The sequence below is a fragment of the Mesoplodon mirus genome, assembly GCF_964341445.2.
Source record: "Mesoplodon mirus genome assembly, chromosome: 5".
In the NCBI taxonomy this organism is placed as follows: domain Eukaryota; kingdom Metazoa; phylum Chordata; class Mammalia; order Artiodactyla; family Ziphiidae; genus Mesoplodon; species Mesoplodon mirus.
Window position 1 is genome coordinate 143122540 of NC_138980.1, and position 25967 is coordinate 143148506.

The 25967-nt window shown below is 40.5% G+C and overlaps 1 protein-coding gene across 2 annotated transcripts in view; it reads left to right on the plus strand.

Moving 5' to 3' along the window:
- ARL15 (ARF like GTPase 15) overlaps positions 1–4283 on the plus strand; it is a 432613-nt gene extending 428330 nt beyond the window's left edge. For both annotated transcript variants that reach the window (XM_082621947.1, XM_082621946.1), the window contains exon 5: positions 1567–4283. In XM_082621947.1, coding sequence (XP_082478073.1) covers positions 1567–1719 — 153 coding nt within the window. In that variant the 3' untranslated portion in view covers positions 1720–4283. The remainder of the gene's footprint in view (positions 1–1566) is intronic.
- Positions 4284–25967: the final 21684 nt, after the last annotated feature.

Consider the following 25967-nt stretch of genomic DNA (forward strand, 5'->3'; position numbering starts at 1 on the left):
TACATGTTCCATGAGGGGGAATCCTCTTAACAACATGATTTTTAAAATACATTGGCCAAAAATTGTCCTGAAATTGTGGACCCATTTTCTGGTCTGTAGTTGAGCTTTCCATTACTCTTCAGCATCAGAATTAATGAGAGTCCTTCCATTCTCAAGGGCTTCTTTTGTTTTTCAGGAGTGGTATTTATTATGAATTTTCAGACATCTTTAGGAGTACTTCTGGGACACACTTGAACTGTAAAATGTTAGCATATTTGTGGTTCCTAAATTACCATAAAAACTTAGTGTTATTTATATCTTCTTACTCACATAAAAAATGTACACACATATTAATACCACTTTGAATGGTGTATCTCTGCTGTTAACAGTAGTCTGGTGCTTGTGATGAGAAAAGCAAAATGAAACCACATTTGGAAGTGGCATCAGATTGGGATACCTTTTTTTTCTGGGTCAGGTATTGACTAAGGTAAGGCCTAGGGATTCTCCATGGCACATGAGATTTAACACAGTTCATTGACCAAGAACGTCTTTGAACAATGCCTCTTCTGATGTTGCCACTCACTGTATTTGATGTTATGTAAACCCTCTGGGCTATAAATACAGTGTCCTTTTCTTGTGTGATGTAGTGTGTGTGTGTGTGTGTGTGTGTGTGTGTTTGTAGCTTCGTGAACTTTGTACTTTATCATACCCTTTGAGAGAAAATCAATACTTCTGAAAGCCATAATAATTTGATATTTATTCACAGTCAGGAGTTGGTAATCCTGGATGTTATTAGTCAGTATCCTAGCCTCGTACACAGTAAGAATGACTTGTGACCCGTTATTAATCAAACATATTTTTCAAATAGCAAGTGCTCCACCTTACATACCAGTTATAAGGTCTTGATTTTCCCCTCCCTGAAAATTCAGGACTGGCAGAAAAAAAAAAGCTAGGAGGCTTTATGTATGTACGTATATTTATGTAAGTTTATATATGCAGATACATACACTCGGTTTCTATCCTCTTTCTTAGAAAACCACCTTCCCATGTCTCAGAAATACATGCCAGAGACATGTATTTAAATGAGAGAGAGAAAGGATTATTTAAATTATTTTTGTTGTTGTTGTGTGTGTATTTGATGGTCAAAATAATTGTCCTGTGTAATCGATAGTGTACATATTATCGGCTGTCACCAATTTAATAAATTAACAAGGTAATGTAGTGAAAGCTACTCTGCTAGAGTTATTTTGATTGAATTGCAACTTTTTGGTGTCTGCAGTGTGTTTTTGCCCTGTGCCATAGTACATATAATTCTTTCTTAGACTTCGTCAGACCTCCCATGCCGTTAAGTGAATGGATGGAATGGTAGCTTGCAAGGGGGTCATTCACCCCTAAAAAAAACACTCCTGGGTCACAACATATAACCCACATTATAACCACAGCTGTGGATGGGATTCTAGCAAGTCCTGGCCATCATGGTTCATATAACTTCTTAAAATCCCTCTACTTCATTACTCACAAAATTTCGGTATGAGAAAGATTCTGATATGATTAATAACATATTTCTCTCCCCCCTCCCCAATTAAGGTCAAAAAATATTTTGAACTTGAACCACTTGCACGTGGAAAACGCTGGATTCTGCAGCCCTGCTCACTGGATGACATGGATGCACTGAAAGACAGCTTCTCTCAGCTGATAAATTTGTTAGAAGAAAAAGACCATGAAGCTGTAAGAATGTGAAATTTGGCGAAGAAAATGGTTCCCACAAGGCCTTGAACCTATCATGTTAGTTTCTCCATTTAATTTTATTTTGGTATCAAGACTTTAATGGCTTCAGTATCTGTTTTCTTCCAGTTATCTCAGACTCTCATCTCTCTATTAAAGTGAATGTTCTGTAAATCAGGTGAATTATCATCGGCATTACCGTCACGTATACACTACTGAGAGAGAATTTATTCTCTGTTTACCACTAATTATCTTCACCGCATGTCTCTTCCTTCTGTTGTTCTAAGCGTCTCTTCTCTAGTGTGTGCTAAAATGGATGGAATTCGTGGCTCACAGAAATCAAATCCTTATGGAGGACTCAGGGAGACCGAGAACCTCGGCTCATTTACCCTGGGTTTGGGGTGGAGTACTGTGTGACTAGGGCTCCCCCATAATATGTGTATCATTTTCAAGATCTCTTGGGGGTTTTACTTTATCTTATTTTTAAGTTTTCTGTATATTGGCCTTACAGCGTATGGGAGAAAAATGAGCACCAAAAACTTCAATTAATCACCTTATCAGAAAGGAGTATCCTGCCATAGTAAAACTGACTTGGAAGAACTTAGACAAGTTGCCTACTCTTTTTTTTTTTTTTTAATTACATCTGAAGTCTCCCTCAATCCCCTCTTTTAAGAGCAAACACATTGTTTCTGTTTTCAAGAAGAGTTAGAGGAGATTTAGGCACAATGCATGCATCACTGCTTACTATTCCATTAAGTCCTCAAATATTTTTTTAATGGAAAAATTACCCAATGTAAAGTCGAGCTGCAGTGTAACATGTTTCTAAAAATCTTTTTCTAAAAATCTTATGTCTGATTGAAATAGAGAAAATAATTTTTAAAATAAGAGATAAAAAAATTTTTAAACAGCCAAATGAAGTATAGTTTATACTGGCTAGGGCTTAAGCTGGCATGGATTTGACAAAGATAATAAAGGCAGAATCATATGTGTATTCATTCAGTAAGTGCTAATGTAGTTTAATGGAGTCTGTTAATGTCCCATCCAGTAATCAAAGGTCTATCAGTATTTCTCTTATAAACCTCTATTTTCAGGGGTTTCAGTATGCCCTTAAAACTGTGCTGGGGCTGCAGCAAATAAATAATTTTAGGGCCTAGATACAGTCTTTGGAACTAATTTTTTTCATTTAGTTTAAATGATAAAATTATACAGATAAATGTACAGGTTTACTGAGTTTTGGCACCTTTGACCTTTTCTAAATCAGGAATAATCTATGGATATTGAGGTTAATGGATGAAATACTCTTTGGCACATTTTGTAGATTTGGGGCCACTTAAAATACCAAGTGACCAAATGATAGAAGACTTCTCCCTTCACCTGAGCAATAAAAACATGTTTGCAATTTTTAGGTAGCACCAACTGATTTCCAAATACCACACTCACGCTGTGTTATAGGGTGATGTAATACCTTGTAATTCTCCAGAAGGTATATGTCATTCAAATTTTCCTTTTGTGGTTTGATCTTGTAGGTGGATTTTAATGAAATCATTACCTTTGAAGCATCGAACACTTCTTTTAAGCTTTTTTTTTTTAATGAAGTGGATCAAAAAAGATTCATATTCAAATTTTATCTACGGCATCCTTGAGTATTATCAACCTTATATAATCCATGCGCAGCACAAAACTTTTATTCCGATGACCACTTACAAAAGTCCTGCTTTTATTTCGTCCTGTTGTGCTCATCTGCTATGAAACATAAATGATTATTAGGCATTGCTTTCTCAGCAAGTTCATTAAATGTAGAATGTTATCTTTTTAAGATACCGTGGCTGAGTGCTCCTAAGCCATCTGTTAAATGACTTCCCGTTGTCTGCGTGTGTGTTCATGTGTGCTCCAGGGATGGGCTTCTTCTCAGACCCACGACTGTCTGCAGTGTCTCAGCCGTCAGAATGAAAACATTATCAATCAGTACCCAACAACAGCTGTTTTTGACAAGTTTCTGTCTGACGCCTAATGCTTTACAACTGTCAATAAGGCTCCTTCTTTGTCTAGCAGTTCAGAGCTCGCAGTCTTGCTGCTTCCGTGCGACATCCTGTCCTTGTAACCCTAGAATTTGCCGTGTTTGGGAAATCCACGTAGGGGGAGGGGAGAGGGCTTGGACGGACATGGGTGGGTGGGTGGTGGGTGAACGTGTCTGTCGTATTCCTGCTTGCAAAATGCCACAGGTGTCTTAGTTTGCATATTCAAATATTATATAGGAAAAACAGTCTGTTATGTATTTCTTCACTTAGCTTCTCATTATATTTATGGAAGTTATCAGTTTTTGTACCTTCTTAGCTCAAGCAGTTGCCTTTTTGTAATGGCAATTAATTTATATGACAGAACTTTGTATCTCCTATAGTTTACAGTATCAGTTGCTAATTAACTGCCATATTGCCCTGTCTTTCTATTAAAAAATTCTGTATCTATACGTAGAGGTTAACAGATTCATGTGGACACTTGCCAGGCAAGAAGAACTCGTATTGTCCGTGATTTATATATGATTTCCACTATCTTCAAATGAAAATAAACGCTGAGTAGAATTGATGTTTTCAGACTGACTCCTTCCAGCTTTAGCATTTGGGAGTCCCAGATTTCTGTTTACATTTGTGTTGCCTGTTTAAGTCTTCAAAATAAGTTCTGCTGCTCTTGGGTCAAAACAAATGATTAATTCGCATTTCCTTTGAAGCCATTGTGAAAACCTTAAGAGACAAAAAAAAAAAAAAAGAAGAAAAGCGCAAGTGTCTTTTCCAGTTGGTTTGTCTTCAGCAGCAATTTGCTTTCATTGGAGCTATTCCTTCAGAATGGGTGAGCAGAGTCGAGATGTTAATGTCAAGTTGTCATCCTTCAATCAAAGCATCATTTTATAATATTTGCTGTAAAAGCAACTTTCTAAGAGTGGCTGTTTGGTGCAATGAACTATGTCCTTCAATGGGGATTGTTGCCCTCAGGAAATAAGTAAATATTTTTAAGTGACTCAGGAGGAAATGCTGTGTACAGTATTTACAGGCCCATCCTTAAGGATGAGAGTATTCCATAAAAGAGAAAGAAAAATTAAAAGATAGATGGGCGAAGAAGAGAAAGAAAGGGAGGGGAAAAATACATAATAGAAGGATGAAAAATACAAATCCCAGCTCTTGTTCGGTCCAAATGCAACATTATCCTGACACATTATTTAACTACACGGAAAGCTTGCAACCTGCATTCCTCGTTTTGTTTCCAAGGTAGGCAATTAGCAGTTATCACATTCCTGAGCATCTCAGACCTATCCAAGCAAATGTGGACAGGACTGTAAGATTTTGAAGCAAATGGGGTTTTCTTAATACTGTCCAGATGGAATATTCAGACTCGAGTGGAAACCTAATATTCATGCCTGGCTTTATCGTCTTTATAATTTTAGAGTGCATTTTCATTAACCTCTTGACCTAATGGTGCAAACAGAAAGGAAAAGATACCTGGAGGAGGCGGGAAGTGGGAGTTGCCCTTAGGGATCCCTCATTTTCAATGCATTTGGAAGGAAAGGTAAAACTTTAGGAGAATGTAGATTCCCTGCCATCTCTTTCCCTTAGCTTGGGTCCTGGAGATCTGAAGTTCATGCTGTGAAATGCATTATCACATCATGTTGGGAATTCCTGGATCCCAAGGGTTCACAACTCTTGGTCACCACTGAGTCAGCATGATTAAATGATTTGCATCTCAGGGTTAAAATGTTTTCCAGCTCAGATGCACGGAGTGACGGATGAGCCTGTTTTGGCACCCTGCCCCACCCCCCTTGTACTGATTTAGGAACATGAAAAGGATCCCTGTAAAGACCCAGAAGCCTCAGATGGGATATCAGTTTCCCCTCCCCTTTCCCATATTCTCTGAATGAAAAACTTTCCTTCCACCTACTGTTTCATCGGAGCTGGAACTTCTGACTTCCCATCGTAGGGATTCATCTGTGTGTGACCTCTTCATAAAGTGGCTTTTCTGTGAAAACCAATGCAAAGAGTTTAAAAGGCACCAAGAAGAATCCCTTCCACATACGTCCTTTTCTAACAAAACAGAGTGAAGTAAAAAGCGCCTGATTCTTCTATCAGATTTTCTCTACATTCCCATCTTGCATTCCATCTCTGCTCCACGAGGCTGGCTCTGATCACTGGGTCCTGGTTTAGAAAGCCCACCAAAGATGTTCTTAGGCTTAGCTCCCCCCCAACTTTTTTATCCTCTGTTCAAGTCCTCAGATTGCAGGGAGTTTCCATGGGACATTCTATTTGCATAATCACTTTTTACAAGGAAATGGTTCAGGCTTTGTGGTTTAGAGCAACTTCACTTACCATATATACTTTGTGAGGTCACTGGTGCCCATTCTGGAGAATAAGGAAGGGGACTCCTCGATTTCATGCCTTGCTGGGATCAGCCTGGTTTATAACCCAGTCTGACTCCTGACCCCCTACTGCTCCAGTAGACATTTCCACAACTATGACCGACTTAGACACAGCCATCAAACTGCACTTTAAAAAAATGATCCTCTGGGGGAAAAAAAAATGATCTGCAAACTACCAAAGAATGATGAATTCCTCTTTTTTCTTCTTTTTTTTTTTGCTCAAAAATCTCTCCCTCTTATTCTGAAGCTCTCAAAATATTCTATAGAGATCGCTCATCCTGGTTCTTTTTGGCAGCAACATTCCAACCGTGGAGGTGAGTTGACATTATTGTCCCCGGAGAGGAAAGCCCGGCTCCAGGCACAGGGACAAGGTACACGTTGACAAATGAAAATAAGACTTGAATAAGCATCGGGTTCCCAGGTCTCCCTCAGTCCCCTGTTTCCTCATGGGATATAGGGAGGTGGGGGAAGTGGTGGTTTCAGAAAAGCCTAAGATCACTTACGTCACAGGCAACCCTTCCAGAAGGTGTGAAATCCAGCCTAGAATGCCGCAACCTTTGCTGACAAGTGATTCATTGAGACAAAGGCTGGCGCTCCAGCATCAAAAAGATGTCAGACCAAACACCAAATGCCTATAAATGATTGCTTTGCAAGCAGTGGAATGACTAGAAGACCTGGCCTGATGATGCCTCCTCCACGTCTGGACAAGCTTACGGAAGACACAGGTGGGAGACGAGGGCAGGGGGGCGGGTGGGGGGAGGGAGCTCTTTTCAGAAACAGCCTTCTTCTGTGAAGAAGGCTGTTTCTGGCAAGAAGTGAAACGATGATCCTCACCTGAGAGGCTCACGTGGAGATGAATTATTTCTGGCTGGTTTATGTTTAATATATGGAAAGGTCAATCAGAAAAATGTGTGTCAAGGACACCTGAAGGCCAGACTAGTATGGTGTGATATTAAATCATTAGACATATAAATAGAGTAAATTAAAAACGAGGAGATTTGGTTGGAGTGGAAACTGCTCACCAAAAGGCAGAGACAGGAATGCAAACAGCAGGTCTGGCTGTCATTCTCTATCATCTGGAGCAAGTCAGGCTTGGCTCGGGACCTTCTCCAGTTGTTTTACAACTTTCTAGACATGGGGTGTTTCAACCCAACATTTTTATTAAGCTGCTTCAACAGGATTTTTCAGATGACAGCTTGCCAAGACTCAACTTACCATGGTCTTTTATACAGGTTTATCTCACAATTGGAACTTTGGGTTTTGATAATTTTAGGCTTTTAATTTATTCAATGCATTTGGTATGTTTTTGTTGAACACCTACTGTGTCCTAGGCATTGTGTTAGATGCTTGGGATACAGTACTACACAGAGCAGTCTTAGTTCCTATCTTTGTAGGATTTTCACTCCTGTGGCATTTGGTTAAGTCGGGTTATTTCTATGACTCTAGAGAATGTTATTCTATTTGGGGGGCATTTTTATAGTAAAATTGCAGTTTGAATCTCTAGATTTTTCAATATTTTTTCTTGGTCCTAATTTCTGGTTTTCAGCCCTCCTAATTTAAAATTGTCTTTTAAAGCTGTGTAATTTCTTTTGAGATCATTAATAAAACTAGAAATCTAACATACACGTACACCAAAAAGGCTTTACCTCTTTTTAGTGTCTTTCTAAATAGAACTCTGTAAAGCTAGCACCTTTTCTTCTGCTATTTTACCACTACAACAACGAAGCATGTGTCTAGCACGCAAATTGCTTCCAAAGTGCAAAACCAAACTCTTTCAGTCACCTACTGTTCTTTTCATCTTTTCTGTATTCAAAGGGCTTTATCTTTTTCTCTAGAGCAGCTTCGTCTCATGCTTCTGTCTGGTGATCTAATAAATGATCTATATTTGAAATGATGAATCTCCAAGAACAAAATTCTTCTTCAGTGGCAGTCTCTTGTGTTCTATTCCACCTAACGGTAAAAGCCTCTGTCTTAAAAAAAATTTTCACAATTCACACACCCAGACAGGAGTCACCTGTAAGCTACACAACCCAGTGAATGTTTTACCCAGTTAGAAGCAGTAAGTTTCAACTGGGTTTCAGGCTGCTTTGTTTGCTTCTCATTGAAGATTGGAAACTTGGAAAGACCTCTTTAAATGCATTATTTATTCCAAGATGATATTTGTGCAAGGTTGTTCCTTTAGGAGGAGTTAACACATTTTGGATTTAAAGCACTTTTGCAAAGTCTGTACCAGCACCATTTTCATTTCCCTGGACACCTGAAGTCCATACCATTCTTCCCTCACCAGCCCCAAGCCCCATGACAGATGTGGCCTCTCAGAGAATCGCAACATCCCCTGTAGTCTACCAGCCTGGGTAACCAGGTAGAATCACAAAAAGAAACAGAAACAGAATCCTTTCTATTTCTGTTCCGTTTGTTAATTTCAAGTCATCCCAAATTTTTAGGTAAAAGAGCAAAATTCAGTGATTACTTAGAATGTGTGATTTATACTTTGAGGTTCTGCCCCTAGTGAAATAATGGATCTGGGCAGTGCTCTTCAGTGTCTGCTAACATCACAAAGAGGGAAGCAACCAGGCATTATGTGCTGCCTGAGGGAGTATACAATACCACCTATGAAGTATTCTGACCCCCAAATTGAACCTGAGTCTGATCAAGTCTCTGGATCTAACTAACAATTTGCAGAAAATACAGGAACAGAGGTGTGATTTAATCACCTGTGGTGATTTAATGCAATAATTAGAATCCAGACTATTGGAAACTCAACTGGACAGATGAGTTGGTTTCTTAAAAAAATGGCAGGAAGGAAAAAAGGAATAGAGGGAGGAAACCTATGGAGTGAGTCTTAAGAGCTCTAACAAACAATTGCAGAGTATAGACCCTGTTTGGTTTCTGGCTCAAACTACCAAAATGTAAAAAGATAAAATCAGAGACATTGAAGAAATTTAAACACTTACTAAATATATCATAAATTAAGGAAGCATTGATTACTAGGATATTTTAGGTGTGATAATGGAATTGTGGTTGTGTATTTTTTAAAGGAGCCCTTATCTATCAGTGACATATGTTGAGATATTCATGGATGAATTCTTATGCTTGAAATTTATTTCAAAATAATCAATTGGGTGCAGAGAAGAACAGAAGTAGGTGAGGATATAGATGAAACAAGATTGGTGACGATTGTTGAAGCCAAATGATGGTGACATGGAGGTTCAGGATAGCTTGCTGTCTGCCTCTGAATGTATAACTGACATTTCCCCAAGAAAAAGTGTTTGAAAGAGAGAAAGAAGGAAAAGAGAAAGTGAAGAGAGTGGGGGAAAAAAGCCACAGAATAAAAGATATTTGCAACACAAAACCAAGTCTGTTGACAGAATAGATTCAGAACTACTCAAATCAAGAAGGAAAAAAAAAACAATCAACTTAATGGAAAAGTTAGCAAGAGCATTGTGAGATGTTACCATGAGTTAGCACTATCCACTCATCAGAATAGCTACCATTAAAGATAATACCAGGAAAAAGAAAATAAGAAAAAAAAATGTGTGTCAGTCTGGCATGTTAATCACCACTGAAAATTTGTGTCCTGATTCAGAGAAGGAAGTTTGTAGCCTAGTGACTAATCCCCTAGTTTTTGGAGTCAACCAGAACCAGCTAAGAGTTCCATTCCACTCCTTGTTAGTCACATGACTCTGGAGAAATCATTTAACTGTGTTGTAGTTTCTTCTCTACAGTTGAGGTAATATACCTACTTCAGAGGGCTATCATGAGGATTAGATAACATCATGTGTGGAAAGTGCTTCTCGTGGTGCCTGGCACATAGGAAACATTCGATAAATAGTGGCAACTATGATTCCAGGAAGTATATTTGGAGCAATCTTCCCTTTGCATTTCTTAGGTAGAAAGCTCTGTAAGAGCTGAGGGAAGAGGAAATTCCATAAAAGCCCATCCTCACCTGGTCACGGAGTCTTTCTAGACTAGGTCAATGCACCTCCAGTGACCTCCATGGCCTCAATCTTTCATCATTCAACTGCCCATTCATTCATTTATTCATTCAACAACACTGAGTGTATATTCTGTGCAAGGCATTGGGCTATATGTACTGGAGAGAGGTAAAAACCAATTAAAAATATAATCTGATATAGTGCTCAGAACTAAATATTTGCTAGTTAAATATTTATTCCTTCAGGAGTCACTGGGATTTTTTTGTACTTTCTGTGTCATCATTAGCTTATAATCACAGAAAGGCATTGCTTATGTCCAGTGTTGTCTTTACAGCTCTAAATACAGGAAAATTTCATGAATATTGCAGACTGGCTGACAATTTCAAGTTAGAGACAAGGGTTTTAAGTTTAATACATTATTTTCATAGGGCTGGGATTGTATCAAGGTGACCTTTATCATCAATGATTGAAAAAGTGATTCACTTTCATTGGGGAACATATAATGATTATATAAAGAGAAAATAGAACATAACTGTAACCCTAGAAGGAATCATAATAATGTTGTGATATGTAACCTTTTAATCTCTTTTCTATAATTCTACAAAATTGGGGCAGACTATGCACATTGTTTTAGAACATGCTTTTTATTTACTAATATATAAGGAGCATTTTTCCATGTTGTTGGATTTTTTCCTAAAACATGATTTTTAATGGCTGCCTAGCACTTAAAAATACTGTTATTTATCTCATTCCCTGTTAGATATTTGGATTTCTGTTTTAAATGTCTTTGTAGTAGAAAATTTGTGTACATTTCTTGATGACTTCCACAGCGAGCGAAATGACAGGGTTTGAAGTGGAATTACAGGGTCAAAAGGCATAAACACTTTTAAGGTTTTAAAACGTGTTCTCAAATTGCCCTCCCAAACTGTATCAATCCACAACTCTAACCAGTGACTACAGGTCGGTTCCTATTTCTCTGTTACCTTGTGAATTGGGCTTTTGAATTATTTTAATCTATCCTGATTGAATAGGTAGAAAATGACATCTTGTTTTAATTTGCTATCGTGATAACTTGTATTTTAGCAAGACTTTAAATAAACAAAACAACTTTGGTCATCACTTTCTGGGGAAGTAGAAGAAGTGACCACTGTTTAATTCTGTTTGCTCAGTTGTTTAACTCAAACACTTCCCTTCTACTTATTCCATGATGTTGACCACGGGGAAGATATGCAATGTATATTATATATATTTTTGTGGGATGAAAAGATTTATAAATAAACACCATGTACTTATGATGAGTCCATTGTATAGAAATGTGAAAGGAGGGGCGGGAAGACATAGTAGAGGCACAAAAGAGGCAAGGATTATATGTGTTACTCTCTTGCCCAGAAGGAAAGAATGAAAACACAAATGGAAAGGTAGGTTAAGGTCAGACTGTGGAGGGCCTTGAATGCCAGGGCAAAGAACTTGGACGAAATCTAGTGGTCAGTGGGGAACCGATGAATGTTTTTAGGAAGAGGAGCATAATCAAAACAGCTATTTAGGAAGAGTAACCTGGGGAGAGTGTGAGTTGGAAGAGGGAAGTTCTAAGATGGTTACAGGTAACATTGTAGAAGAATAAATATGCTAAGATGAAAGATGTGGCAGGAAAACATTTGTCAATGGGAGCAACAAGTAAATTACTGAAGCCATACTGAGGGCCTGAGGTAATGAAGAGAGAACTATAAAACCAGCCTTCTTACCTTTATTACCTGCCTGTCACCCCAGAACCCCACTGTCCACAACAGTGAAGACAAGATTGGATGCCTCCAGAGGTGGACTCGGTGAATTTCCATGACGCAGATGGATGAGTAGAGGTTCTGCAGAGTGCTGCTCCCACCCAGCCACCCGTGGAAGATTTCCAAAGATCAGAGGAGCTCCACAGGCCACACAGAAAGTGCTTTGCTGAACACACTCAAGCTGCCTCAGATAATAGGGTGTAACCAATAAACTCACCAACAAATCAAGGTGGCGTGGTTCCATTTCTGAGGCTGCGTGGCTGGGCTGCTGTGGTAACTGGAACAATGTTTTTCAAGATGCAGAAGAACTTTACATCATCCAACGACAGCTAGACGGCAAAAACTCTATTCTACTCTAGTCCCCATTCAGGTTTCACTTCCCAAGTGTGCAACTAGTGCACTCACACAAGGGCTCTTACTCGGAAGGGCCCTGTGCTTGACTTAATGCCCTGGTCTCACCATCTTGAAATTCTTAATAATCTTTGGACTTGTATTTTGTAAGTGGGGTCCAATGGGATGATGGAGCCTGCGTGTGAGTAGAGGAGATACTGCAATGGGCACGTCCTTGCCTGCCTGTTCTTGTTGTAGTGTTGCTGATGCCCCATTAACATAAAATTCCAATGGACCCACAATGTGTGTGATCTCCAACCAAGTGCAAGGCAAGCATGTTCATTCAGTTCATGACTGAGTGTGAGGCGGTACTGATACTTCTCAGAGGCCATGCTTTCCATCCAAACCTGAGCTTGCTTCAAATACAGGGAGAAGGCAAATGGCAGTCTAAGAAACAGCAGCAATCAAGGAACTCAAAGGAGAGGAATAATAATTTTTTCCCTCTATCTTTCTAGGTTCTTGGCTGAGACTGCCCGTGTACTAAAAGACAGATTAACAGGAGAGAAACAAACAAGTTTAATAATATATATACCTCCTGTATACATGTGAGATACCCAGGAAAACTGAATAACTCCCCTAAATGGCCCAAGCCACCACCTTAAATAACGTCTCCAGGTAAAGACAAAAGAAGATGTTGGGGGGCAGTGGGAGGAAAGGCAGTTATGGAAGATTATCAAGCAAAGCACAGTTAACCAAGGGCATGGTTGGTATGCAGATTTTAGTCAGTTGCCTTCTCCATTGATAAAGAGTTTCTGGAGGCTTAGTCATCCTGCTCCTCCTGGTACAGAGAGGGAGACACCCTTCCTTAATGGACATTTTTCTTCTAAATGCAAATTTCTCTTACAAAAGGGTAACTTCTCACTTTTCAGACCTTCTCCTGTATCTGCTATTTCTTAAAAATAACCAGCCTAAAATAATCCTTATGCCGAAAAGATATATTTGGGGTGGCAAATCCTCCTCCCCTTCAAAGCTTGTCATATTCTTTCTTACCTGTGTCACTTTCATGTCTTAGCCAACCAGTTACACTGAAAATAATGACACAGAAGGAAGAGGAAGACAGGGCAACCCATAGTCCCAGTTCTTTTCAGTCCTCTCTTGCTACTCATCAGTAGCAAAAGGTACAAAGTTGGTGGAATGTGTGTGTATCAAGAAGTGACATAAAAACAGGTGAGTTCATTTTGTGTAAAGCACAAGTGCATTGTCTGAGCTATGAAATACAAATTGTGTAATTTCAGTGATTCTGCAAACAAGTTAAAACTGGCACTCAAAGCTGGCATTGCATACTAGAAAAATGAATGGTAAAATTTACGTTAATAATTTTAATTTTTAATTTTTATTGACTTAGAATGACATTAAATGGCAAATACAGATCACCATGGCCAGTCAACATCAGGACCTTGGAAGAAAGGAAAAAGCTTTATATTAATGACATATTTCCCTACTCTTTGAACAAGGGGCCCCATATATTCATATTACATTGGGCTCTCCAAGTTATGTAAGCAGCCCTACCCTCAATACACATATAAGCTCTGAAATTAACTGGGTTTGAATTCCAATGTTGATACTTGCTGACCTTGGGCAAGTTGTTAATCTTTCTAAGGTTCAGTTTCCTCATCTGTAAAATGGGAATAATAACAGTTCATGTCATATAACCATAGGATCTTTATAAGGATGAAATGAAATAATATAAATAAAAAAAAATTAGCACCTTGCCTGCCACAAAGCAGATGCTTAATAAACGTTAGCTCTTACAGGCTAAATTGTTAGTTACTGCAGTCACTCTTGTGCTCCACCATATGGTGATGCTGATGGAGACTTACTCTGTGTGCTTTATTTGGCCAGCCTCCACTTAGCTGACCCCCTTTCTCTGTGGCACATGCAAACTCCTTGAGGAAGCTTATGCCCGTCATTCCTGAGTGGAAGACACTCTTATGAGGCTAAGTGCTGGTGAGTCACTGCCATCGTTTGGATAGCTGACCCCAGATAGGGCTCCCATCCTTAATCCCATTAACTATAGCCAGGATAGCAGGGTTGCATGCTACAAAGCACAAGAAACTCCTAGAAGAAGACCATGGGGTGCAACAGTCTCTTTGATGCTGCCAAGGAGGGGGCAATGTAATGAGTAGGCACCTCGAATTGTTCATCCAGGAAAAGGTCTGGATGCCTTCTGATGTGGTCTTTGTGTTTGAAAGCCAAATGTTTGAAAGCCAAAAAAATAGGTCTTTTTGATCATTTGGTTGTCTACTAGGGATCAGATAGATTCATAAGTACATTTCCTTTGACAGAACACAACCCTGAAATCATAATCCTACCTTTGGATGCACAGAAAAAAATTATATACTTATATTGACATGACAGTCTACAACACTGAAAGCTTTACTCCAGCAGACATCCAACAGGGCTTCTGAGGGCGTGCTCTACAGACTGGTATAAAAATAAACCAGAGGGCTTCCCTGGTGGCACAGTGGTTGAGAGTCCGCCTGCTGGTACAGGGGACACGGGTTTGTGCCCCGGTCCGGGAAGATCCCACATGCCGCGGAGCGGCTGGGCCCATGAGCCATGGCCGTTGAGCCTGCGTGTCCGGAGCCTGTGCTCCACAACGGGAGAGGCCACAACAGGGAGAGGCCCACATACCGCAAAAAATAAAATAAAATAAACCAGAAAAAAAAAAAAGAAACCAGAATAGTCGTACAAATGCAGATTCCTGGGCCGTGCTCCTAGATCAATTAAAATCAGAATACCTATGAGTCATAAATCTGCCTTTGAATGTTTGTGGGCAGCAGAGGGCAGAAGAGGGTGAACAATGATAAAAATGAATTAGGAATAAGGACATTTATTTGTCCCAGAGCTGTTAAACTCAACCTACATCAGGCATGTTCTTCTTAAAGTTGTGGTTGGCCGTTGCCCTGGAATACAAGCTTACAGGTTCTTTGTAGTCTGGGGGTTCTGAGTACTGAGTTACTGTGTCATTCTCTGTTGAGATATGAAGGAGCCTTCTAGAAGTGGGATGAGGATCTGGATCTGAGAAAGAGGTGAAGGGTCATAACTGAGGACTCTGAAGAAAAGCATTTGAAGACGTGTGAGGGAAGGTTTTGGTACGCTCCACACCAGCAGGCATCAAGCTACATCACACCTACACTTGGGTTATAGGAAGATGTTCCAGTGAGTACACGGCAGGGTAGTTTTATGGAAACCAATTTCCAGATCTTCATCTCACACAGGTGTTCGTTCCTGAAACTGGTCTGCCTTAAATTGAGTCAGCTTCTGCTGCTTCACCTTCCCCTCCTTTTCACAGCACCCCTTCTCCCACTTTAGAAAAGAAAGGCAGACCTCTCATCATCTGGGACAGTTGGTTAGGCCTCCAGTGACCCAAGAGCTGAAAGGTGGGCAGGGTTAGAGAAGGAAAAGCAACTGGCGAAATGACTGCCGTGAAAAGAAATCAGTGCTTTAACCAAATGCCATGATGCACTGCAGCAGCCTCCGAAACTTACCTTGCCTCCGAAGACCCCTGATAAACATGCTTTCTGCACTTACTCTGGCCAAATGATCCAAGTTGTCTGATCATCAAATAAAATCAAAGAACAAGGGATCAGAACTTTGAAATGCATCCCCTTTAGAATGCATCCATGACCCCACCTCCCTGCACTCTGCGGACGCTTGTCTCCTTAGCAGGGGTAGGGGCTGCTACCCCCCCCCCCCTTCAATACAGTACCTACAGTATGGGGCTGGAAAAGTCATCAAAAGCATTAAAGGTATTAAGGGTGTTTACTCCACATTCCTATCTAGTTGCTGCCCAATTAACATGATTTGCAGCTGAGAAAATAATTCTCTCCTCCGTCAGAGATCAATTGGCTCCCCAAACTGTGAAACAAAGGGAAGAGAGCCGCTGATGTTTATAGAAGTTATTGCAAACAAATGCGCTTCAAAAGGAACTGTGGTGACAGATTCTGTTTCACAGGGTCCTCCCAGTTCTTCTCAGCCTCACGAGACCCTTCCTCCGACTCTGCTGGGTATTTTCACCACCGGCCTGCTGCTTTAGGATACAGTGCACTGTGTGCAATTACCCTAGTCTAGAGTCTAGACCTGTCCTGCCCAGTACAGTAGCGATTGGGTACTTGAAAGGTGGCTGGTCTCAATCTAGGTGTGCTGTAAACATAAAATACACACCAAATTTCACAGACTTAGTACCCGCAAAATGTAAACGATCATTGATAATGTTTATATTGATAACATGTTGGAACGATAATTTGGGGGATATATTGGGTTAAAATATTATCAAAAGTCATTTCACCTGTTTCTATTTGTTTATTTAGTGTGGCTATCAGAAAATTTAAAATGACATATGTGCCTCACATTTGTGACTTGAATTATATTTCCAACAGACAGCATGTCTGTCTAGACTGTGGGTTCAGCAGCTTTGGGCGAAGGTTAATAGGAATGTAAAAGTCCAGTTCTGAATGGTAAATGAAGTTGGGGAGATTTGGGGCTGGCAGTGACCCCTCTTGCCGAAAAGAGGTATATTTGTGACAACTGCAGCATGTGGAGCCCAGGCTAACAGATTGTAAACCTGCCTTCCTTCTGGTTCTAATACTTACTTAACCTCAAAGGAACTTTAAATTTAAACCAAATGGCATGTGAGATTTTAGTAGGCTGATGTACTGCTCTCCATTCAGCCATTTGAGAAATCCTACTGAGGTCTCCACGCAGCTGAGTTCCAGTCACCACCATATCCCAATGGAAGTCTGGCACAGCACTAATGAGCTGATGAGATTTTTTTCTCACTTGTTTGATATTAAATAGGAAAGCCTTTTGAATTAAACGTTTACAGAGAGTGTGAAAATTGGAAATGCGGGTTTTAGCTGAGCCAACGACAACAGATTCAAGACTGCAGTTGCCTGATGGTAAGAGAAACGGTGCTTCTGGCTCCCATCACTAGCTCCATCACCAGCTTGGGTAAGTGGTGAATTACTCTTTTCCAGTGGTGAATTACTCAACACACTGGGTTCACTGGGTTTGTTCTAGTGTGGGTACAGCTCTGTCCTAAACATCATTATTTAAGATAACAACTTACTGATCTAAGCCAAGAATTTAAAGCTTTTGGATTGTGAGACTGATTCCATTTGTTTTGCTCAGAGGCTGTTGCCAGACCTTGGCATGGGTCCCTCAAATAACAACAGCAGAAGCAACAATAATAACAGCAAATATTTATTGAACACTTACTATGTGCTCTAAATATGTTAGGTCACTTAATCTTCAGCCCTATGTGACATAAAAGGTTTTTTGGTTTTGTTCTGGGGTTTTCTGTTTGTTTTTTAAGTTGCCCAAGGTTACATAGTAAGTGGTAGACCCCGTCTATTTGACCAGAGCCCACACTTAGAACCACTCTGCTATTCTTATGGAGAATAAATATTAAAATCTCAATAGCATCCTTCAGAAATAGCAAAATGATGAATCAGAGCTTCTCCAGTCATTCAGGGGGCCGGGAACATATGTGTGAGCCAATGACCACAATGTAATTGCTTTCTATTACCATGATGCTTTTTGGATAAAAAGATGCTTAGTAAGAACTTAGTTCACACAGAACTACCTGAGAATAGCTTCCAGATTTTACTTTAGTAAAATCTTCCAAAATTGGAGATAACATGGTGTAGACAAGACAAACTTTCTTTCACTGTGTAAGTCTTTCTTCAAATAAAATCTTACCCTTAGATTAAATTTTAAAATAGCAATAAAAAGGGAACTGCTCAGACCTCCACAAGCTCATCCATCTGTACTGCACAACATGGCCCCAGGGTACCCACACAGCCTGTTAGGTGTGCAGAGCAACGTGGAACTACTGGAGAACCAGGTTAGGAGATCTGGATTTGAATCCTAGTTTTGCCACTTTCTGCTCCTGTGAGGCTCGCTGAGCCTCCGGACAATTGTTGTTCCCATCAGGTAGCTGTGATTCCCTACAGTTCTCTAGAAAAAGAAAGTCGATCAGAGGGAGCTTTTCTAAAAAGAATCTTCTCTCCATGGGTGTAGAAGGGAAGGTCTTGCCTTCCCAGGCTTCTCACCACACCTCCCTTTCTTGAATTGGTGCAAAGAGCCAATCCCTAAATTGAGTTTTCACCTCTGAAAGTGGCCTCACCAATTCCCCATGGGGCTGAGGTAGGCCATGGCAAAGTTTCTCCCAATGACTCTTTTCCTGACGTGAGGCACAGAGCATCGGGAAGAGAATGGGGAAATAAGAAGCTGAGCAAGGATCTTATTTAAGAGGGACCTGTACACGAACCCAATGCACCATGGAGCTACACGCCATCCAAAGCTTTTGTAGCAAAGCACAGGAATTTCTTTTGCTCTCTTCCCCAGCCACATACCTCCATTTCTTTCCTCAAATTCTCATGAGGCTATACCAGGAAAGGGATGGGATGAAGTTTGGGGCTCCATGGAGAAAAGATACTTTTCTGAAAATCAGTGTTTCAATAGAAAGCACCTATGGATGGATGGTGAGTGAAAACAACATTTGAGAAGGCTTTTGAATCACAGAGTATCTTCTCCTTAGCTGAGGAGCTTGTCGAAGAGAATGATTAGCATAATCACAGGATTATCATTCTACTTCTCTTGGCCCTGTACCGAGTTGTCATATCTCGTCCGAACTAGAACAAGAAGGATTTGCTACAGAGTGCCTTCCAGGTGGCATCATGCACAAGGCTGTCAATGCTACAAAAATAAGCAAATAAAATCCAAATACACAGCTCCTGATTTAAGGGGCTTGTTGGGAATTTAGACATAGAAATCTGAAAGCATTCAGGTAGTCAGAAAAGCTACTGATCAATCCCTAGGGTGGCTGTGCTATCATTCAGACAGGTCACATGCTCTGTTCTTCAGAAGGTTATCAGACTCTGGTAAAGAGAAAAAGAGTTGTGTGGTGTGCGTTAGGGGTACCAAAAGCATCTGTCTTCTTAGGGTACACATGCTGAACCCTTCATGGATGCCCCTAGTTTCCCCTGGTCTGGTCACCCTTTTTATGGATCTCATTAACCTTCCTGGTCCTGTCACATCTTACTTTTCAAAGAATTGCTGATGGCCTTAGTACATATCTGTCTGGATGTGTTTTCATTAACTTACCTAAACCCGGAAGCTTTAACTTTCCAGTAACTTACTAGGCTTGATGCAAATAGGGGGAAGAAAACTGTGTTAGCCTGTTGTCAATGTGCCATGCTGAAAGCATTCCCCAACACGTGTCAGCTCTGCAGCTCACTTAACTTTTCCAGATGTGGCTGGATGGGCTGCCGTGTCGGTGACATTGCAGATGAATGGCCACAGTCCACTATAGGCGGATGAACATGGGTACCTTTGATGTGATGGGGCGACTCTTCTCATCTATTAGCCAGAAGGAAAAGCCATTTTCTTCTGTTGAGCCCTTAGTTTATTCCCACCTCAAGGAGACCGTATAATTAGCGTATATCAACACTCAGAACCAGGGTCTGGGGCTCTCATTCCAACCCACTGAATGTGTAGCCAGCAGCCCCAGGGAAGTCAAAATAAAACTTATGCCAAGGAGATCTGTAGGCTGTTCCTTTACCAGGCATGATGTCCATATATGTAGGAAAAGGGTTACAGTTAACCTGTTTATCCAAACTTTCATCCCCAGCACACAAAGCAAGGCACCTATGTCCCTTACTCTCAGATACAGTTCATCTTCTCACAACCTGCATATAGAAATTTCAGAATATAATAGCTCTCATCCTCCAGGGAGGAAAACAATGATTGGAAATACAAAGAAGAAAAAGAGCTGTTTAGCCTTCTATCTTCCTGGCAGAGGTAGTAAAAGAACTTTCTGGTTTTCTTCTTCAGCAGGATGCACTGAACTTTGGCATCACAGTAGCACTGGTTTAAAATATGCTTTGTTTTGAAGTATTTAGGCAAGTTATTGAACCTCCAGGAACCTTGGTTTGCTCATCTGGAAGATTGAGGTAATACCTTGCAGAGATATGGCAAGGGCAAAGACCACAAATGTAAAACCACAGCATACTACTTGCCACATCATAGGTCTCAGTATTTATAGCCATTTGTAACAGTACAGTGGAAATCATTTTTTTCTTCTAGTTGGTGCACAGTACATGAGGCTGGTAAATAATGAGCCCATAGGGGCCTGGACATTTAGAAGTTGCATTTGGAGGCTGACAACAGGCTTAACACAGAATTTGATAGGTCTAGTGACCAACTTATTTGGGGAAGGTTATCTTGTCCCAGTCCTTTTCCAAGGTTGACAGCAAATTAAAATCTATATTTGCAAGCAATTGACTATGGAAGGTCAGTTGTTGAAAACAACTTTGTACCTTTTCAAAAGATTCACTAAAGAGTTTTGGGTTTTTTTTTTTTTCAGAGTTGGGTTTTTTTCAAGTGACAATCTCCTCCCCAAAAGTGCATTACAATCTTAATATTATTTTATTTAGGGAAAGTCAAGGGGTCCATGCAGTTCTTGGGACGTACCTGTCATCTTTGAAAGCAGTTCTTAGGACATACCTTTCATCTTTGAAAGCTGTGACTGGGTAAAGTTCATAAAGACCTAAAGGGTCAAAGTGGGAAAACAGTTTCAGAGGCAGGTGTAGTAAAATTAATTACTTTTATCTTTGTGTTTCCCTGCAGAGGAGTGACTGGGCTCACCAGATAATATAGGTCCTTGTCCAAAGCATTTCGTGTTTAACATGGTACTCTGGCAGCATGGCTCCCAGACCCTTCCATCAGGTAATGATAGTTAATAGTTATACTTCTCTCCCTTAAATCACAGAATTACCGAATACAGAGTTGGAAGGAAATAGAGAACTCTAGCCTAACATCTTCATTTTATAAATTAGAAAGCTGACAGTGAGAGATTATGTTCTTGGCTCATCGTTATTTGTTTCCTTCCAAGCCTCACCCCACCCCATTGCCTGTGGGCTTGGCCACGTGACCTGTGTTGGCCAATGGAATGTGGGTGGATGTGGCATTTGCTTCAGAGCAGAAATGTTAGATGCAATTGCGTGGCTTGGCTGGAGTCCTCTTATTTCAGTCCCCCCCCCCCACACACCCATGAGAAAAGCATCTCCTGGCTGCGCCTTCAGTCTGGGTTTTGGAATGAAGCAGAGTTGCCACCAATCTACATGAGCAAGAAATAAATGTTTGACTAAGTCTGTGAGTTATTAGGGTTGTTTGGTTTATAGCATAGCTTAGTGAGAGCTGACTAATACAATGACCCAGGAGGTTGAAGTGATTCAGCCAAACTCACACAGACACTTTGTTACACAGCCTGGGCTGGAAGACAAGTATTCTGATTAGAAGTCTACTACACTTCGGCTCACCAAGTGCATGCCCAGAACCTGGTAGTGTTTGGCACAAGGTAAGTACTCAATAAATATTTTTCCATAGAAATGAATCAATGAATGAAGGAAGGAAATAACTGAAAGTTCTGTTGAACTGTTTCACGAGGTAGAACGGTATCTAGTTTAGTACTTCTATTACTATTAATACCAAGTATTTGGGGGCGCCAACTGAGGGTCTTTTGTGTATTATGTACTCCAAAAGCATTACCTCTAGTTATGATGCATTCCTATCAGGCAGGTATTTTTAGTCTTATTAATAGACAAGTAAACTGAGGCACAGAGAGATTAAGTAACTTGTCCAGTCACAGAACGAGAAACAACTCCATTTGTTCTAACTCCAAAGCCCTAGTGTTTTCCATTGCTTCACAGTTTCTTTGCTGGAGAGAGAAATTGTAATTTGGGTCATTTACAAACAGTTGAAATATGAAGCTTGTGTTATAGCACGGCCCCTGTAAGGGGGTAAGTTGGCAGAGCTTCTCATGCAGTGTGTGGCAGCCACTGGCCTGCCAGTAACAGGTCACACTGAGGCCTGAGAGGCAGGTTCCCTCAGTCCTCAGGGTATGGGGATGGTGTGTGATCTGGGGCCAGCCCCCTCTGATGGAGAGCAGCCTCATCACTTTACCCCTGTAGGCCATGCAAATATGATTGTTTTCTATATGTGCCAGGACACAAAAAAGTTAGAAAAGCCCTGGGTGAGAATCAGTGGTTCCAGGTCAATCTAGCCACATGGTGAGTGCATAGTTTTTAGAAAATTTTGTCAGCCAAATTTCTAATGGGACCTGCTTTACTATTTTGTCACCCACATTTTCCATTTGTCCTAAATCTCTCTCTTTTCTTTTCTTTAATTGGAATTGTCTGGGAATCACCTTAAATCCTTTGTGGAATAAGTCAAAGAATCGGTGGATAGATGGATGCATTAAGCAACAAGGTCAAAAGCAATTGAGGCAAGTTTTGATTGCAATTTAAATGAGCTTCTTTAGGTGGAAGCAACCCAACTGTCCATGCACAGATGAGTGGAAAAACAAAATGTGGTATACACACACAAAGGAATAGTATTCAGCCTTAAAAAATAAGGAAATCTTGTCACCTGATACAACATGGATGAACACTGAGGATGTTATGTTCAGTGAAATAAGCCAGTCACAAAAAGACAAATATGCAAGATTCCACTTATATGACGTATCTAGAGTAAAGTCACAGAGACAGGAAGTAGAATAGTGGTTGCCAAGGACTGGTGGGCAAGGGGGAGTGAGAGTTATTCTGTGATGGATTCAGAGTTTCAGTTTTGCAAGATGCAAAAGTTCAGGAGGTTGGTTGCCCAACAATGTGAATATACTTAACACTACCGAACTGCACACTTAAAAATAGTTAAGAAGGGCTTCCCTGGTGGCGCAGTGGTTGAGAGTCCACCTGCCAATGCAGGGGACACGGGTTCGTGCCCCGGTCCGGGAAGATCCCACATGCCGCGAAGCGGCTAGTCCCGTGAGCCATGGCCGCTGAGCCTGCGCGTCTGGAGCCTGTGCTCCGCAACGGAAGAGGCCACAGTAGTGAGAGGCCCATGTACCACAAAAACAAACAAACCAAAAAAAAATTAAGAAGGTAAATTTTATGTTATGTGTATTTTACCACAATTTAAAAAAAAAAGAAAAGAAGAGCGTACAGTAAAAATGAGCCTCTTTATTTCTGCACAGAGGCTTTGGTTATCCTGTCACCTGATGTGATGATGCTGTGGTCTGGAAGTGTAGGAGGAGATAGTATCTGACCACTAACTTGCTCCTTATGGAGTCACAAAATCCTGCTGGTTCTTTGTACATTATGTCCTCTGGTCAGGGCTGGCTACGTAATTTATGGAGCCCAGTGCAAAAGGAAAATCCAGGCCTCTTTGCTCAAAATGCAGTGCTGTTAATGGTACTAAAATATGAAGATTTTCCTTTCTTCTCTGAACGCTCAGATTGTTATAGGGGTTATTTTTTGGTTTTTTTGGTTGTTGAGTTTTTTGTTTTTGCTATTTTCTGTCATACTAAGTAAAGAAAAATTACAAATTAAAATATGACCATGAATTTTATACTGTGCCGTGCCAGTTTTAAGTGCAAATATGGGAGCATTTAACTTGTATGTGGAATCACCAAAATTACACTTCAATTTCCATAGCTCACCCATACACTCACATTTCATTCTCACCAGAGCCATGGAAACTACACAAAGCTAATTCACCTGTTTTTATTTCACTTTTTGATATGCACACATTCTACCAACGCTCTGCTTTCATCTCACTGATGAGTAAAGGATTTTAAAAGACTATTAAAGAAGAACATGGATGAGTAAAGGAGACAAAACTAGGGGTCGCCCTACCTTCCTCTGTCCTTCTACGTCATCATTTTCAGCATAAGATGTTGGCTAATACAGGGGAGTAACATGGGTAAGAAAGGATATGATTAAATTCCTTGGTCATGTTTCTTAGACGTGATTTCCTTCCTTCTGCATTCTAACCCAGTTTCCACAGGAGGCCTGGCCTCTTGGTTTGTTAGTGCCTCCACTTACTCAGTTACAGAAGTAACACACTTCACCTGTATTCCGTTTGCCTCTCACTGGACTCCCATGCATTTTGGTCCTCCTGGAATTCTGTGCTCATGAAGCATCTTGAATGTTCTATGCACATGGTAGCAAGGGCAGTGGACAAAGATTGCATATATATGCATACGTCCTCCACTCATGCATGTGGTCCATTGTCCCACTGGACTTCAATTATGAAACACAAGTTCAAATATAAAATTATTAGAGGGCTTCCCTGGTGGCACAGTGGTTGAGAGTCCACCTGCCGATGCAGTGGACACGGGTTTGTGCCCCGGTCTGGGAAGATCCCACATGCCGCGGAGCAGCTGGGCCCTTGAGCCGTGGCCGCTGAGCCTGCGTGTCCAGAGCCTGTGCTCCGCAACGGGAGAGGCCACAACAGTGAGAGGCCCGTGTACCGCAAAAAATAAAAATAAAAAAATTATTAGAAATTTCAAAACAGTGATAGCCAAGCACAAACCAAGTGCAGGACCCGTCAGCTTGTCGAGCCTTGTGTGACCACAGAGTTCATGTGCCTGTGAAGCCAGCCTTGTTTCTGAGTCCATCCCTTCCCTCCGAGCCCCACAGCCACCATTCTCATTCCAACTCCCCTTACTCACAAGAATCGAGGAATTTTAAAACTGTTTTCCTGCCTTCTCTTCTAATTCATTGCCTTCTCTTCTCATTGCCTTCTCTTCTAACTCATCCCTTAAATTATCGCCAGTTTAACTTCCTGAAAGTGATACTTCCACACGTCACCTCCCTGCTTCAGTCCTTCGGTGGAGCCCTATTGTCTATGAGGCTCAATCCTTCATAAAAAACTCAGGGCCTTCCACATTCTAGCCTTAAGAGAAATGTTGACTCTCTTTTAAACATTACTTTTGGGGAATTCCCTGGCAGTCCACTGGTTAGGACTCCGTGCTTCCACTACAGGGGGCATGGGTTCAATCCCTGGTGGGGGAACTAAGATCCCACATGTGGCTTGGAGCAGCCAAAAAATAAAATTTAAATTAAAAGAAAAAACATTACTTTTGTTCTTCTACCAAAAAAAATAAATCCCTCAGAGCACAAAGGTTGCATCTGTAATTTATTGGCTTTTCTATACTACCCTACATAGCACACTGCATTCATTGCTCAGCGAATGCTTTTTATTAGTTAGGTGTATTGAGGTATAATCACTAGTTGATGGGTATTTAGGCATTTCCAGTTTGGAGCTATTAACAAGGGTGATAGAAGCATTCATGAATAGGTTTTGCTGTAAATGTTAGCATACAGGTTATATGTTTTCTTGGATAAATGCCCAGGAGTAGGATTGCTGGATTGTATGGTGAGTGTGTGTTTAACTTTATAAGAAACTACTTAACTGTTTTCCAAAGTAGCAGTATCATTTTGGCATTCCCACCAACAAACTAGATTTCTAGTTGCTCTGCATCCTTGCCAGAACCTGGTATTATCAGTCTTTTTAATTTAATTTAGCTATTCCAGTAGGTATGCTGTGGTATCTCATTGTGGTTTAAATTTGCATTTCTCTTCCAACAAACATTAAGCATCTCTTATTGTGCTTATTTGCCATGGGAATGTCCTCATTGGTAAAACGTCCAATTCTTTTACCTATTTTTTAAACATTGGGTTTTTCTTATTATTGAGTATATATGTGTATATTTGTATGTATGTATAATATATATATGTATGTATGTACAATATATATATGTATGTATGTGTAATATATATATGTATGTTTGTATACACACACGCACATAAGAGAGAGACAGAGAGAGACAGAGACAGTCTCTGGAATACACACATATTCCAGATATATCCTTTATCAACTATGTTTTGCAAATATTTTCTTCCAGTCTCT